The 17752-nt window shown below is 38.9% G+C and overlaps 1 protein-coding gene across 1 annotated transcript in view; it reads right to left on the reverse strand.

The window, feature by feature from the left end:
• Positions 1 to 674: 674 nt before the first annotated feature.
• slc12a5a (solute carrier family 12 member 5a) overlaps positions 675 to 17752 on the reverse strand; it is a 146510-nt gene continuing 129432 nt past the window's right edge. The window contains exons 8-26 of the mRNA XM_088005814.1: positions 16922 to 17133; positions 15744 to 15911; positions 14848 to 14946; positions 13972 to 14029; positions 13675 to 13849; positions 13433 to 13551; positions 13127 to 13225; positions 12918 to 13037; positions 12093 to 12197; positions 11667 to 11835; positions 11203 to 11398; positions 9236 to 9405; positions 8955 to 9086; positions 8429 to 8536; positions 6401 to 6526; positions 5716 to 5948; positions 5140 to 5154; positions 4809 to 4942; positions 675 to 2678 (exon numbers count right to left, since the gene is read on the reverse strand). Coding sequence (XP_087861940.1) covers positions 2587 to 2678; positions 4809 to 4942; positions 5140 to 5154; positions 5716 to 5948; positions 6401 to 6526; positions 8429 to 8536; positions 8955 to 9086; positions 9236 to 9405; positions 11203 to 11398; positions 11667 to 11835; positions 12093 to 12197; positions 12918 to 13037; positions 13127 to 13225; positions 13433 to 13551; positions 13675 to 13849; positions 13972 to 14029; positions 14848 to 14946; positions 15744 to 15911; positions 16922 to 17133 — 2530 coding nt within the window. The 3' untranslated portion in view covers positions 675 to 2586. The remainder of the gene's footprint in view (positions 2679 to 4808; positions 4943 to 5139; positions 5155 to 5715; positions 5949 to 6400; positions 6527 to 8428; positions 8537 to 8954; positions 9087 to 9235; positions 9406 to 11202; positions 11399 to 11666; positions 11836 to 12092; positions 12198 to 12917; positions 13038 to 13126; positions 13226 to 13432; positions 13552 to 13674; positions 13850 to 13971; positions 14030 to 14847; positions 14947 to 15743; positions 15912 to 16921; positions 17134 to 17752) is intronic.

Consider the following 17752-nt stretch of genomic DNA (forward strand, 5'->3'; position numbering starts at 1 on the left):
CCTCATGACTTGGCACTCAATCTTTGAAGACTAGAAGAGGAGTGGTTTGTCTTTTTTTGTCTTTAAATAATATAGCAGGTGTCCAAAGTTTAAAATTGATCAAATACATAAGAAATCCTTAAATTTAAACATTAAAACTCCAGTTCTTTTACCTTCAAGATGCCTCACTTGTCTGAGGGATAAAATATAATTATCATAAATAGAGCAGTGAGAAAGTCAGGGAAATGATTTACTCTCACTTATGGAATATTGCATCAAGTTATTCATTGTAGTATTTCTATTAAAACAGAACCCTGTCCAGAGGTCACAGGCCAAACGCGTACAGGTACAGCCTCGTGTTGTTAGATAACCACCAGCAGCACTGATATGTATGTCTATACCCTTTTTCACGTCGTCTTTAGAGTTGATTCATCTCTATTTACAGTACAAATAAATCTATAGATACTAGCAGCATTCACAACATATGATCAGACATTCAAGCAACACTCAAAACGTTAAATAACATTTTTAAATAGTTCTATAAACTAATTTGTTTTGCTTCCCTATACTATGTATATATATATATTTATATTTATATATACTATGTATATATACGAATTTATATTTATACTTCTACTACAAGTGCAAATGACTAAAAATAGTTTCTTTAAAGAAAAGAAACAGGAATAATAAAAGTAAAGTGACAGAAGTCCTTGGTCAGAGTGAGATGATTCTGGATCGTACGAGACTTACGAAATCTACATATACAAAATATTATGTGTAAAAAAATAAATAACATGATCACGTGAGTCCAGATTTGCAACTATTGCACATTCCTTCCAAAATGCACTTTTGTTCTTCAAATTTGCTCTCGAGTCGTTCAGATGTGGGGAAACATGTGGCTCAGATCTTCACCAATCTCGGGGATATAAAATCTGACTGGAGAATCTACTGCATAGAGTTCCTTCTTGTGGACAAAGTGAGTTTCGGAGCTACAGAAACCATTGTCCTCCATTCTTAATCTCTTTATAAAACCCTATAAAGAAATAGCTAACAGATGTTCAGCATTTCTAGATTGATTTGATTGAGCAGGGTTTTTTTTTTTTTCTTTTTTAACTATGACTGAACATTCAGTCTTTATTTATCTACAGGGCCACTTTCAAACTAGAGTATCTTTACTATTTTCACTTTTTTACAACACTTTGTCTCATATAGTGGAATTTAAAATAGTTTTCTTCACTATTTCTCTGAAAAATACTTTGATTTGGCACATTAATGTATAAGAATTTGGCAAAACAGATGATATATCTCTGACAATCAAAGTGACATAAATATTTCTCTAGATGAAAAAATAACATTTAGTGATTTTTTTTTTCCTTTAAAAGCATCAAAATCTCACTTGTCGCACAGTGGTGAAGAGTGCAGGTGCTTTTCCTAGCAATGACGTTTACCGTAGTAATGGGAGCCAATAAATAGATACAATAAAATAAATAAATAATTTTTTTTAAAAACAGCATTTCTCAGTGTTCTTTCTGAGCGAAGGAGCCTTTTTCTCTCCACTTAGAAGCTTCTCAGTTGGTCACAAAATACTACACTCATACTGAACAACGCATCAGAGCTTGCACATTATTTACAGTGAATCACACAAGGGTTCGAGAGGTGCTGGCGACGATAACATCCTCCTCCAGGTGGGGGGGGCTTTGTAACTGTCTCCCCACTTTGCTGGGACCCCAGCCTTCTGCTAGGAGACTATATTCACAGTTTAATTACGTGTCAATCTCAACAAGCTAGCCTTGTACTTTTTTTTTTTTTTTTGGCACAAACAGTGGCCACAAAGATAAAACAGCCACTTAGAAATGAGCAGAAATAAGTCTTGGGGGAGGAGAAGTAGAGAGGGAAAGAAAGTGGTGACAGTAACAGAATAAGTGGAGTAAAACCATACACAGCGGATGAAAATGTCATGCTAAAGAGTGAGCAGGTTAAAGATAAGACTGCAGAGTAGAGCCGCTTTTTAGTCTCCTGGATATAAGTGAGTTTCACAGTTCATACTTCCCCAGCTGTACTCTCCTCCGTCCTCCAGCTGGTGGTCCTGACTGCGGGCTTCAGAGTCCGTCATGAAAAAGGCTGCCGGAAGAGTCCAATCACCACAAGGGAACTCAAGAGATCTAATCTCATTTCAGCCAGATAACACTTGTGGCGATTAGAAGCCATGTCTGTCCCACTCTTGTGTTCAGAAAGACAAAAAAAATAAATAAAATAAAAACACAGAGATTAAAGCAGTAACAGACATATTCATGCAGGGGTTTTCACACTTCAGCGAAGAACCCGCACTCGCCAACACCTCATCCCAACCGAGTTAGAGTGGATTAAATGGAAATATGAATGCTTTCTTTTTCAGAGTTTTGCAGAGGGAAGGTTTTGGATTCATCTGTCTGTGGGTAGAGCAGAGGGAGAGGCGCTGAAGCTGAGTGGGGCTATTTGTTGGGTGTGAGAGCACTACAGCACAGAAATAAACAGGACCTCATAATGAAGCAATGCTGATGAAGAGGCGATAGTACAGCTGGAACAGAGGAAGGGGAATGTAGAGGGGCCGGGGGTGCTGCTCTTTCAGGAATAGATAGTGATGACCTCACGGCCGCCTCCGCGAACCAGAAGGACCCGGTTTAGACCATCGGTGAGGACCTCAAGGAATTCCATGTCTGTTAGGTTAAAGCTAAAGAAACAACTGGAGGAAAATTTGCTTTTCAGTCGGGATCTTATGGAGTGTGGTTTTTGTGCTGTGGCCTGTTAGTGTATCTCATTCAAACTCTTTTGAAGGTTATTGTTTCACCCTCATGAAACAATAACGAGGGGTAAAAAAATAACCACGAGTTTTCTACTCTGTGTCGCGGACCAGTGGACTTGCACTGACCCCGTGTGCGCTTTTACAAGTTTTTTTGTGGGGTTTCAAAAACTTTTAATGCGGCGGACAGCTTCCTAACTTTTTGGGTAATTTTTTTTTAGTTTATTCAATCTGGAAAATGTTTTAGTCTATTCCCAGCAAGAAAAACTTTCTTCAAAAATAACTATCTTCTATTAACCAACATTAATAAAAAGAAATTAATGTACTTACTATGAAATTAAAGTAAAAGAAAATACGGCTATTAAAAGAAACATACTAAGTGCCTAACTCCATCTATTAAAGAAGGTTTTCTCTGATTTAATTACATCATCACCTGATGTGTAAAAAAGGAGAAACCATTTTTTTACACTTTCCATTTGAGATTTCTGTGTTGAAAACTGTTCAGGTTCTTTCATCTCTGAAGAGAACTTTTTAAAACCTCCCAGCATGTCTTTTAACATCACCTCACAGACCAATTTTTTTTCTTACTATGTTTCCCAGATGTTTAAGTCTTGAAGGAGTCCTGTTGGTTTTATGGGTCCTCCATTTCAATTAGTGGGACCACAGAGTCTCTGGCTTCCACAAAGCAATAGAAGTAGAGTTATAGCTCTTCTCCCTGATTGCTGCAGTATGACCACAGAGATCTATAAAGAACTACAGGTATTAGATTTTATCCTAGCATGCAGAAAAGGAAATCTGAAAATAGAGACAGGCAGTTCTAAAAGCTACAGCCAAGAGTCTGAATATTTTTGGCAGTGAGAGTTTTTCTGTTTTTGCTTCTTCATACAAGTTGGAGGTGGGCATTTTTACTACCCCAGGGAAATATGCCAAAGATGTTTTAATATAAATTCATTCTTTCTTGCAGCAGCATAATCTTACAATGAAAAAAATAGTAGAACAAAATTCTACTTCTATGTTAAGTTAATGTGTTGAGAAAAATATTTTTTGATATCCATGATTATCCCTTCAAATAAATGTAATTTATAACATTTATTAGAAGGAAGAATTAATTCAGGGTTTCTGTACTAACTCAAATTTAAGACTTTTTAAGGCCATTATAAATAGAATTTAGACGTTTATCTCTGCAGAACTCTGTTAACTGCTCACTGTGACGGGCGCCTGTCACTATTGTGAATGAATCCCTGTTTAATTGCTGTTTTCTTCTTGCAGTTGATTGGCTGGCGAGAGTTTAAAGGGATCAAGTCCCACCCACCAGGGAGGAGGAAGTTGGGAGAGCTCCTGGTTGGTGGCGTGTCTCCGTGCCTCGCTCCCGCTCCTTCAATGTGTTTTCTTGTTGGTTAACTTTCTTTTTGTGTTGTTAGGTCTGGGGATCGTTGGCCAAGCCGAGGTTTTTCCGGTTTTTGGTTGTAGGGTGAATGATCCGGCGAGGCAGGGCGAGGGGAGCGGCCCGAATCCGACAGCCAACTGCTGGCTGGTTCGTGAATGCTCCCACTCTTTTGTTTATTTGCCACGATTCCCCAGTACCTCTATGTCCAGCCACAGTCTGAATAAAACTTTCGTTTTATATAACTTGGTCTGGACCTTTTATGTTGTGTGCCCTGTGCGGGCCGTAACACTCACAAATTTGCACTTACCCATGGTAGAGGCAAAAAGGTAACTAGCTATCACGGGTACATTAGCAGCTAGTTAGCGGCAGCCTCAACTGTCTCAAGTCATACAACGCAATGAAGATGTTTGAGTGTGACTCAAACTTTTGTTTGACAGAAAAGTCCCAAGAGAAAAAAATACATTAGATATACAAGACTAACTAGTTCTGCCAAGATTACATTTAAGACATGTGATTAATGTACTAACGGCCAACTTATTTTAAAAATAAATGTAAGACATTTTTAGGGCTTAATTTTAGATATGAGTCAATCTTAGAGAACCAAATGGCCTCCTGTGCACTTTGGACACCCCTGCATGTGATTCTCCTGATAAAGGATACAGTTCTCATCACCTGTCCGGTTCTTGGGTGCCCCTGGCATGTTCAGGAGAACTAGTTTGGCCTCTGAGGACTTTTTAAGGATGACTTCATTCAGCCGGAGCGCTGTGTGCATGCGCCGCACGTTAGATTGGTTCCTGAGAGGAAACAAGTCGAGAGAAAAGGTCAAACTGATTCCCGCTGGTTGTTTCAAAGCATCTTGTGATGCTCAGAGGTGATGCAGATGGTAGATGCACATTCGCACGTTTATTTTTATAACATCCTCAGCTTATCATGTGCCTGACTGGATGGGTATGAGATGTGGATTAATGAAATGAGGGGCTTCAGTACTTACAGGTTCTCCCACTCTCTGCAGCATTATTAGAAGAGAAATGAATCTTTATAAAAAAAAATTCTTCATTTTTTTTTTTTAGAAAATATGATCCTACCTAAAAACAACTTCAACATCTTGTGTTCTATGGGGAAAGCATCTGATTTCCGATACGACACAGATATCTGAAGCTTAGTATTGGCCGATACCGATCTGATACAGAAAGCCAGCGCTGAATTGACTTAAAATGTTTCTCTTTTTTTTTAAAACATAAATGTACCGGATTACAAATTTATTTGATAACTCTGACCCAATACAGCTCATGCAAATATGCCAATAACTTCACACTCTTGGTCAAACATGTAAAAACTGAACAACTTTAATTTATTCAGTCAATCAAATCAATCAATCAAATTTTATTTGTATAGCACATTTCAGCAGCAAGGCATTTCAAAGTGCTTTACATAATTAAAATGAAAACAGCATGTGACATTGAATAAACAGTGAGACAGAGAAGGAGATTTTGAAGAAGATTAAAAAAGATAAAAACATTAAAACCATCTCTAGCTAACAGTTCATAGAGCATGGCTAGGTACTCACGGCTTCATGTTGAAGATGTCCTTGATGTCATCATGTGTGGTCACTCCGAGAGGCTTGGCCGCTTCACCGTCACACTTTTCTGTCCAGGTCCTCTGGATCTGCTCCCCGGGACTCTGAGCCTCCTCTCCGGGGGTCAGCGGGGTCGCTGGGGTTGCGGGACTGGCTGGGGTGGTGTTGTCATGGATGAGCTGGACCTGAGCAGGGGGGGATACAGGGGAAGAGGCCGACTTTGACTAATGAGACGAGAGGAGAAAGAGGACGAATGTGGATTCACGCACATGTTAACACGGAAAGTCAAAAAGCCACAGTAGAAGTGGGAATATGGGAATGCAGGTAAAGTTACAGAGAGCCACAGTGTTTGAGAGAGGAGAGGAAGGAGAAAGGGGATTAAACATTTCTGTTTGTGTTTCTTCAGCACATTGCCTGTCTGTCTGAACACACACAGGTTCTTCATGGCGTTAGAGATAAAGCTGTTATCAGTTTAAAAGAAAATGGTTTTCCCACTGGACTGAAGTGATCCAAACTGTTGCTAGTAGTAGCAACAGCAGTCTTACATTATAGGAAATACTTTTGATATTAAAACATCTTCCAAAACAAAATGTTCTACTCGGTATGAGTTCTGTTCTGAGCTAACTTTCTGCAGGCATTCTAGTGAATTGGACTCTCTTGTTGAGGCAGATCGTACCTCTTCTTCAGGTTTCTCCTCTTTGCTGGTGGCGGGCGGCTCTTCGGTCACACTCAGCTGGGTGGTCACGGCGGCCGGGTTCTTACGGCGGATAGATCCGCGGGAGGAATCGGTGATGCTCTGGATCTGTGAAGACACAAAAAGAGGAGAGAAAAAAAGGTGTGATACATACCGATGTTGTCTTGCTCTGTTTTTATCATTACATTCACAAGGTGTATGACATTTATTAGTCTCTTGCATTGAAGACCAGACCCTTTGTGTCATATAAGCATACTTTTAACTTTTTCCTCAATGTCATCTATAACTTCTCTGAAGTCTTCCTTTCTCTTTATGGCACTGTTTGTTCTTATATTCTCCAACGAACCTCTTTGCAAAGAGATGGACTATATTTACTAATTCAATTACACTGAAAAGCAGTTGGGTGCACTAGAATTATGTATGTCAGATTTACAGATTATTTGCAAAAATGAGCACAATCACTTTTGCACTTTCATGAACTTTAATATTTAACATAGTAACAGAGTCAGAGATGGGGCTCTGGGATGCTTTGTGGTTTTCTTTGCATGGCATGATTTAAAGGGGATGTACTATGCATTTTCCAGCCAGATAGTGACATTTTGTATAACAATCAAGTAACTATGATACCTGTATATCAGACATAACTTAAAAGTTAAACTTAAATCTTAAACATCACAATTTGATGCCTTGATATTGGCCTCATTCCAACACGCCAGCTTCATCACAACAATGCTTCTCATTATGCTGTTAACAATCACTAGAAGTGTTGGGCTAAGAATTAATTCATATGATGAGCTCAGCAGACTCACAGTTCCACCAGGTGCTTACTCGTTGCTGCAGCCACTAGTCTGGAGGAGCTGAATGGATAAGGCGTGGAGGAGTGGCGCTCGGTGAGGAGAGCTCAGCTGGAGACTACAGCTCCATGGAGTTTTGTGCAAACAAGTGAGATTTGTAAGAAGCTTTTAGGTACCCTTGAATGGTGGGAGATGAAAGGATTTCTTAAACATGCACGAAAGAATCAAAGCAAGACTACAGGTATGTTTCTGATGAGGGAATAACACTATAATGTGATGTAAGGCTCAAAAAAGTAAATTTTACACTATATCTAGTGTAAATTTATTTACTTATAAATTTACACTAAATTTATAAGTAAATTTACACTAATTTACTTAGTGTAAAGTAAATTTTACACTATATCTAGTGTAAATTTATTTACTTATAAATTTACACTAAATTTATAAGTAAATTTACACTAATTTACTTAGTGTAAAGTAAATTTTACACTAAGTCTGGGAGCAGACTTTAAAGTTTGCTCCCAGACTTTAAGGTCTGGGAGTATTTGCTGTGATGTCAGCGTCTTAAATACGCTAAATGTTTTTTTGTTTTTTTTTTTTCAAATGATCATCTTCAGTTTGTTTGGAAATGGCCTTATAACTTTTCATTCTTAGAAGCTGCAATTCCCTGGACATTATTACTGATTTCTTTCCTCCTTGGGATAGTGGCTGCTTTTGGGTAGTCTCTGCTTTTGTCGTGGTGGTCACACTCACTCATAGTCAGTTAATCTGTTGTATTTGATTGGGATCACTCTTTCTCCTTTAAAATTCTTGTCAAGCAACAAAGGTATAGTTATTTTTCCAAAGACTACACATTGACAGTTTTAGAAACCGTGTTCTCCCTATAACTCCATATTAAGCATAATTTAAAGGAGTAACACAAAGACTTAAAAATGTTATTTTCCCACCTCTGTCAAAACATTGTCATGCTGTCAAACACAGCATGAGAGCACTTGCTGTTCTGGCTGTTGTCAACTCTCTGATAGAGAGGATAAATATGGTGACCCACTGCTCTGATTTAACACAAGATCTGCTTTTGTCCAGAGGGCGTTGTGTGTCATGTTAATTCAAATCAAGCCAAGCAATGCCGAGTCGGCTTGTCAAGTCATGTCAAGATAATGTGCGCATATCCGCGTGCTTCTAAAAACAAAACTTTGACATGAACAAACTTCCTTACCTCCCTCTCGCGCTCGGTCTTGGTCAGGTTGATCTGTTTCAGCATCTGAGAGCGTTGTTCCATCACCAGCGTCTTCTCGTACGTGTAGGCTGAGATGTCACTGTCATGCTGAGGGAAAAAGAAATATTTTATTTGTCTGTTCTTCCTCCATGTTCTAAGAGTCCTTGCCAGATGTTTGTTTACACACAAATGGAGAGGAGAAGAGATATGTTCTTCCTCTGAAACCAAAATGTTTAAAAGAAACAGGGAAAGCCTGAAGGATGTTGTGCCAATTAAAATGTATTCGGTGAACAATAACAATTATTCCTGTGCTGAGGCAGAGGTATACACAGCAGTCATTTATCCTTGTGTGAAAAAAAACGGTAGTTGTGTTTACTGAAGCAACCGGCCGAGCCTGAGGCATTGCTGGATTCTCTAATTATTTCCCCAGCTGAGTGGTTCTGACATTAAAGTGCTTATGAATGCTCTAGAATGCATGTTGTTTTACTTACACAAATGGTGTGCTGCCAGCTTTGACAAAACTCACCATTTCAACTACTTCCACCATAGCATCAATGCGGAGGTGATACAGGAACGTAGTCAGGTCCTTCTTCATCTGGATGCTGTTGTCGTCCATCTGGGCCACAGTGAAGATGCGCATCTTGCACTTCCTCCAGACCTAAAAATTCCACAATATAGTTTATCCATTTGTTAAAACATCTCCAAACTCTTAAAGCTGTATTTTGCATGGATATAACTGCACTTATATTATTTTAAAATGTGGATCTCGCCAGTCTCCATTACTATTGTGGTGGTAATTAACAGTACCTTATGTTGGCGGAGCAGGAAGGGCAGCAGCATCAACATGCCTCCATCATGGACGATCCACCACACATCGATGTGACCCTCGGTAAAGCGTTCGCCGTTGGACGGGAATGCTGAAATGTTCTTTGGTACAAGGAGAGCGAGGCGGGCAATGGTGGTTTCTCTGACCAGCTCTGCAGGTAAGGCAGCAATGTAAGGCAAAGCCTGATAAAATTCTGTTTTGCACTATTTAAAAAAAAACTTTCCCGGTCTACATCTTACGTATTTTATGTATTTTTGCAGGTACCTATTTATATACGATATATACAAACACACAATATCTTTTATTCTTCCTGGCTGACATTAAATCAGGCCAATTGTTTCCTAAACCTGTTAGAAAAATATTTACTAAAACCCAGAATAATTTGAGAGAATATTTTTAAAAGATTGTTTTCTTTGAAGGTAAAATTTTACATACATTGAAAATACTATGCCTTTAATCAATTTTGGAAAGCCTAAATGATGATCTCAGGGCTTTGGAAGCTTCTGATGGGAAGAGTTAGTGTCAACATTTGCTACAACCTGTGGATGTAGTTTAAGGTAAACCTGATTCCTTGTTTGACATAAAAAGAAATCAGCCAATCACAGCACAGAGATGTTAACGTCATATTATTCAGTACAGAGACGTTTTGTCATAAATGAATATGAACAAAAAACAAAGATCTTGTGAAGATGCAGGCTGGAGCTGGTACAAAAGTGGCATTATTTGAAAAGAGTCCTGTATTGAGAAATGATAAAGTTCAATCGAAGTGAGAGGGATTAATGACCATTGCTATATTTGGAGGAAAAAGGGTGAAACTTCCCAGACTCACCAATCCAACGGAAAAGCATTGGATGCTTTCATAGTGAGCAAATGTTCAATTGAAATATTTGGATTATTTCCAGGAGGAATATCCAAAACATTTAATGTAAGTCATATAGTTTATTGCTACAAACTACAAAATAAATTTGTGTAAAAATCTGACTTAGAAGAACATACAAAATATTTTAAGAATCTCTTTCTTTCTCATTGTTCTGGCCTTTAGCAAACAGAAACCCCCAACTGACTGAAAGCAGATTAAATCAGTGTTTAATCTGATTTAATGTCAGGCGCTGAGAAAAAGGTCATGTTTCCTGGATGCATTAAGTTGTAATAAAAACAAATTGGCCAAGTTTAAACTTAGCAATAAAATGGGGAGGAAAGGGGATTAAATAGTTTAAATGTTGCATGGTTGTTGGTGCCAGATGGGCCAGTCTGAGGATTTCAGAAACTGCTGACCTACTGGGAAAATACTGGGATGAAAATTCCTGAATACAGAGGGAATTTTCATCCTTCGGTATGAAAATAAGAAAATGCATTCAGAGGGATGCAGACTATTGCAGTTTAAGCTTACAGATGGAAAACAAAGTACTATCTCATTCCAACATAAAATACCATCACAGAACATGGTGAACTTTGAAGCAAATGGAAAGACAAAGTTCCATAGCAAATTAAACTCTCAAGCAAACAGAAGACCATGACTACTACTGTCAGGTAAGAGGTAGAAACTGAGGCTATAATTCACACAGAATCACCAAAATCACTAAAGATAGAAAAAATTCACCAGATTAAATTAATCTCCATATCTAATTATTTCCCACTGATTTCTTGAGCAAGACAACGAGCTGAATGTAATTACTCAAAGGCCTTTGCAGTCCTAAGCAGCACCTTTCAGACGTGGGAGATTTGCTTCATGAATGCTAAGAAAGCATATTTAGCCAAGTAGATGGTGAGATCAATACAATTCCACTCATTGACTATTTAATTCATTTCAGTTCAGTTAAATTCACATCAATTTAATTGAAATTAGTTCAGTTCAGATCTGATCAATTCATTTCAGATCAGATCAGATCAGATCAGATACATTCTATTCAATAAAACTTAGTTAAACCCAAATTGAAACTAAGCATACCAATGAAGTTCCTCCAGGTTTGGTGCTCGTCTCCTTGCTTCCAGTTGCGTGGCCAGGAGACCAGCACAGCATTGTGTTTCAGGCCTCCCAGCCCGCTGGCCTGCAGCAGATGGGATGTAGCATCACGGAGGTTTGAGGAGACGGTCACCTGACAGAAGCCCTTCACCTTCTCAGTCTCCATTAATTTGCGCAGAGCCTGCAAAGTAAAACACATGTAAAATAACATTTTTGAATTAGCTAATTACTCATTTTCATGTGTAATACTGATTTACAGTACAAAATATATACAACAAAAACATTTCCAATACATTAACTTGGGAATGCGAATGGATGTAGCGGACTGAGTATCCTGATTTCTTTTAACTATCACTGCAGATTTAGACTTGGATGCTTTCTGTGCTGCTCAGAATAAAAATGTTGATCGGAGGTGGCAGACTGTCGTCAGACTGTGAAATGCTCCCTGCCTGATCTGCACGCTGAGCCTGCTCGTAGTTCGCCAGGTAGGTGCCCTCCAGGGCCGTCCCGACGATGGTGAGACCTTTGCCTGCCTTCAGCTGGTTGGTGAGAGACAGCAGACGAGGCTGCTCCACATTCTGCTCTGCATCTGTGCTCACCAGCACCAGCAGCTGAGGTCTGAGGGGGAAGGTGAGCAGAAAGCAGAGAACATGAAATTTAAAGCAGACACAAAGTAGGTGAATGAGAAAGAAAAGAGCGTAGAGGGAAAAAAAGGCATTAGAAAGCATCATGAATGATTCATATGTTGACGTGGATGAACAAACACTTCTTGCAGTTTGACAGGTGTGACTTGAGAATGACTGAACACGCACAGACACGTTGTTAATTTCTATGTTAATTGGAAACATGTTTGTGTGTGTGAGTGTGTGTCATACCTCCAGTTCTTGGTGTGTGGCTGGCCTTCCTCAAGGCGCATGAGAGCGTATCGTGCAGCGCTCAGAGACAGACCGCGTATCCCATCACCCCATTCTTTCTCCGCACTGTGACACAACCAATATATTTCAGTCAGAACATGAACAGGTTCGTTGCTTCACATTCAGATGCAAAGGGCAAAAGGGCAAAGGCTGCTGAGATGCAGGAGGCTCTGCAAGAAATAAAACATCATATTCATCACGATACGTCTTGCAGAACTGCACTGCAAAAACACCAAATCCTACCAAGTACATTGTTTCGTTTCTACTGCATATATCTTATTACATTTGAAAAAAGAAAACATCTAACAAGCAACTTTTTAGCCAAGAATAGGAGCTAATTTAAAGTCAATAATTACTAAATATAGATTAAAAAGAGGCAGATTTTTCACTAACAGGAAAATGTCATGTTATACATGTCAGATTTTAATGTACACACTACTTTCAGTTAAGATTAAACTGTTATAATCATAGTTATGTCTTTAATTCACTGAAACAGTTTGTTACTAATAAATGTTCATTTTTCCACCATGTTAAATGGTGGATAGATAAAATATTAGGTCTCCCCCCCCCCCCAATACATCTCTGTTGTGGTAACATTACATTAGAAAAGTTAATGTTTAAGAAACACTCATAGCAAAAATTTAATCAAGAGTTCTGAGTTCAAAGAAGACAAAAAGCTTGAAACTAAAACAAAAAACCTAAAATGTTACTCAGTAAAAATCAAACCAAAAGGTTTTAGTCCTGAGCTGTAATCATCAGATGTTTAACTCTTTCTTGTGCACTCACCCTGCAAACTCAATGTATTTGTAGATAGAGCCGGCGATGCCCATGGCCACTATGGCGTAGTACCAGGAGCAGAGGAACATGAGAGTGAGACACAAGCTCATCCCAAGGAAGGACAGAGCCCTGCAGAAGCAATATGAATTATTGAGTCCACATAAAGGAATGGAAGTTTGACTTGACACATAAAATCTGAGATGATGTCAAGAACTGACCAGTGATAGAACTTGAAGCGGGGTCTCCAGTTTGGAGTCCTGAGGAGAGTCTGGAGGGCACAGGCCAGATTCACAAACATATAGCACATCAGGAAAAACCTGCAGGACACAAAGTAACTCAGGTTAACACAGCTTCTCTTATCAGAACTGACAAATTGGGATCCTCAAAATGGAAATGAAGGGAGAGAAGTTTTGGTGAGATTAATTTTGAGCGCACTGGCATTTCGATTTAGGCGAACTGATTGTTCTGAACTCTCCTACTGTTAGTTTTTAAAAAAAGAAATTAATTTAGTTTTCAGTTCTTACATGGAGAGGATGGGAGCCACAGAATCCAGGGAGGCAATGAGGATCCCGCTTTCACAGATACAAGCTGTCAGCAGGAGGGACCATGTCGGTTCTCCATTAGCCTTTCCGTGGCCAAAGATCTGCACAAACAGAAAATTCATTACCACAGCTTTTTACACGGTTTTGTCTGCATGCGGTACCTTCTGCTCTTGTTCCTGTAAATTAGTCACTACGTTCTGATTGTGAAAGCAACAAAAACTCACCCGAAGGGCGGGCACAATGCCATCCTTGGCGATGGCCTGCAGAAGACGGGGAGCTCCCGTCAGGCTCTGGAGCCCTGCCCCGCAAGTGGAAAAGAAAGAACCAATCACGATCACCCATGGTGACGGCCAGGCCAGCGTCCCAATGACCAAGTTCCCGTGCACGCCCTCTCCGAACCTAAAAAGGGAGATCAACAATACTTTGAAACATCAAACAGTCTCTTTTCTCAGACTAAATGAAGTCAGACTGAGCAGAATTTAATAAATCAAATCGCTTTCAAGCACCAAACATGGACTTACTTGTCCCTGAGGACCACCCCCTCAATGCAGGCACCAAACAGAATCACACTGGACATGTCTGGGAAGTTCAGCTTCAGGAAAGGTAAGCTACCGCACAGAGACAGTTGATATGGTCTCCAAATGACGGGTAATAAATCCACTCAACTCTTAAAATGCATTTCATTTTCTGATCTAGTGGTTAAAGTATATTAGCAAGGAAAATGCAGTAATCAATATTGTTTAGTGGAGTATATAAGCGATCAGTGACACTGTAACAAACATCCCTCGGGTTTATTAACTTGCACTTGCATAGGCAGCCACATAATGTGATTAGAAGTCCTAATCAAATTTGTGTAGACTACAAGCTGATTATTTAGAGAAACACTGGAGGTTATTCAATTCAGCTGCTTCTCTCTATTCTGCCTGTATGGAAGAAAATTGATAACTGCACAACAAGTTAGTATTATAAATCATGACCTTTAATAAGCATTAAAAATTGTTTATTTTTAATGTAGATAAAAATAAACAAATATAAGAAGTGGCCATAAACTGACTTGGAAGCAAACTTTATAGATGAGGCAACAATATTAATAATGCATGATAACTTTTAGCTAAGTGCCAAAATGAGATGAGTATGATCACAATAATGACCTTTCCAAATTTAAAATACTGACCTTTAATTGTGAGGCTCCATGCCGGCCACAATCACTTTCTTTTTTTAACTACAGCTGAGAAAAACGCCTAAGTTCACGACAGCTTACAATCCTGTCAGCGACCAAGTATCTGACTGACACAGGACAACCTACGCGACGTTTCTTAAAGTACTGTAATCTATTTTTAAAACGTTCTTGTTTTGAGGATGAGTGTGGTGCTGAAGGCACAGTCACACGAGGATACAGACAGTGGAGGTGGTTGTGATGGCTGCAATGGTTCCAATGGGGATCGACTTCTGGGCATCACGCAGATCGCCGGAGCGGTTGGATCCAGCCATGATTCCTGTGGAGAAAGTTGAAGCAAACAGCACCAAGATTACAAATGCAGAAAAGTTTTGTTAGCTTGACATTGATTGAGAACAAGACAAGTTTGCATAGCACATTACAGCAATGGGGCATTTTGTCAAATGCCATCAATAATCAATTTTCCATTTATTATTACCGTAACTCTGAACAGGTGAGGTTTTAGCTTTGATTTAAAGGAACTAAGTGTTTCAGCAACCTGGAAGCAGTTGTTCCAGATTACTGGAACAACATTCAGCTGATTGAATGGGGATGCAGAGCAGGCCAGAACCAGAAGACCTGAGTGGTCTGGAAGGTCGATCCAATGACAACAGGTCTTTGATTTAATTTGGTTCCATGTTGTTCAGTGATTTATAAACTAAGTGTTTTAAAGCCTACTCTCTGAGTTATAGGCAGACAGTTTAAAGACTTTAGACCTGGAATATGTGCTCTATTGTGCTAGTTTCAGTAAGAAGCAGCATTCTGAATCAGATGCAGCTGTCTGATTTTTTAGGTGTCCAAAAAAAAAAAAAAAAAAAATCAATCAGATAATAAGTAATCAATGGGACAAAAGATAAACGCATGGTTGTTCCAGATCTTGCTGGGACATTAGTCCTTTAATCCTAGAAATGTTCTTCAGGTGATAGAAGGCCGACTTTGTAATTATCTTTATATGTCTGAAAATTCAGTTCTGGGTGCATCACTACCCACATGTTTCAGGCCTTATCACCAGTTTATCACAACACAAGGACCTATAAGCAAATAATAAAAAAGAAAACAACTGGAAGCATTTGTCACCTGTCACTGATGGGAAGTAAATGCCAACCAGCAGAGTGAAGAAGCTGGTGATGTCAGCTAACACGTAGCGGTTAGCGTTGGTCACAGGGTCATCATGGTCCTCCACTGACTCCAGAATCGGCTTAGCAATCAGATCCCCCTTCTCATAGTAGGTCCCAAACAGGTTGTCTGTTGGTGATAGAATGTGTTGACAAGAATAATGGTCAACACTGGTCACTACATAAGAAGAAGCTACAAAAAGTATTGATCTATTCAGAAAACAGGACATTGTTTTATTTTTTTGCTTCACCTACAATTATGAAATTCAGAAATGGTTTTTTTTAACTATGACATTTTAGTAATTCTGAAGTCAGCAGGCTGTTTTTCTCTTTTGTGCTCACAGAAGTCCTCAGTTGGAATCAAGACAAAAACACCTCCAAAGTCAGGATAGTGATTGGGAAAACTGCAGGCGGCCCAGCAGCCCTGAATTAGTACAGCTTTTGTCCTTCTTCAACCTCTTTAACAGAACGCAATCTTTAATGAGGGAGCTAATCAGTTTTAGATGTCATTAACTGTGACAATAAAGGTTGTTACCGATCCATACATAGAAATGTCGCAGTAAATCTACCCTGAACAGCAAAATACGAACAGTTTCAGGAGTGAAGAATCATTTTTAAAGGGCACAGTCCTTACCTCATGATTAATGCAGGGTTTTATTGTTAAATATCAGAGTCAAATAAGGTTAATCTAGCTCTGCGCTTTCTAAAGCTGAGACTTTGGAACCAGTCTGCAGGAAAAGCAGTGAGTGAAGTGAACTGTGTCTGACTACAAAACTCTTCCAGCTTTGACGAATAAAACTATTTGATCCAAAACCCGGTATCCTTGTAAAAAAATGACAGAGCTTTTGTACCAATATTAAAACATATAAACAAATTCTATGCTGCAATCAGTAAAAGAGAAGTTATTATTTTCATTTCTACCCTTATCAGAAGAAAATGTCTGTTTCACTGAAAAAAGCAATACCAAAACACTTTTCTTCCCCCTCTTTAAAATGTATTTTTTTTAATGAAGCTTCTGTCTTTGAATGTTAAATTGCCAAAGTTTCAGTAAATGACCCAAGCAATGCATAACATGACCTAACCTTTGTTCTCACTTTGCAAAGATGTAAACTCTAGCAGATCCAAAACACTCGGACTCACCTGACAGGACTCCGCTGGTAATCCCGGGAATTCCCTGGATCTGAGTCACGTTGTTGGCCAAGAAATATTTGTCGCAGGTAGCGTTGAGGAAAGGTGAGTCACAGAATATGCGCCACAGCTGGGTGGTGACTGTCCCATTAGCGGTCTCAATGGTTTTGGCACAAACGTCAAAGTTCTTCCACACCAAAGTGCGATTCCCCAATATACAAACGCTGTGGAAACAAATTTTTGGCTTCTTCAAATCACAAAATACAGCATATTCACATTATTGTGGTCTGATTTGATTTTACGCAGCAAATTTGGCATAAATACTGTACTGTGGTAAATACAGCAAATATGATTATTTACTTAGTAAATAACATAAAAACCAAAAACAGTAAATGAAAGTTTTCTGTTTTAAATGTAGAACTTTGCTTTAAAAGGCTATTGTTCTCTGTTGATCTACTAAATTCTGTAGTTTAAGTTAATCTGGATATCTGAGAAAAAAAACAATCGTCATTTGATTTTAATTTGCTTCAAAGGGGCCAGACTGTCTTGTAAAATAATCTTCCCTTAATTGGTTCTGATTAGTGGTAACTGAAAACTCCTAAACTAACAGAATTGACTTAAAGCATGTACAAAAATGCACTTTTCAGTAAAGAAAAAAAATCCAGGTTATACTCATATGCTTTGCTGTAAAAATGAGGATAGGTTTTTCATTTTTCACTGGAAAAATGCAAAAATCAGAAAAGCAGAAATAGATATTGGCCAGGAAAAACCTAATCAGTGCATATCTGTATTTCACCAACGAGCACCAAAATGTTATACTTCTTGGATGCAGAATGTTCTCCA

The sequence above is a fragment of the Poecilia mexicana genome, unplaced genomic scaffold, assembly GCF_051168715.1.
Source record: "Poecilia mexicana isolate PSO_F unplaced genomic scaffold, ASM5116871v1 scaffold_5, whole genome shotgun sequence".
Lineage (NCBI taxonomy): Eukaryota > Metazoa > Chordata > Actinopteri > Cyprinodontiformes > Poeciliidae > Poecilia > Poecilia mexicana.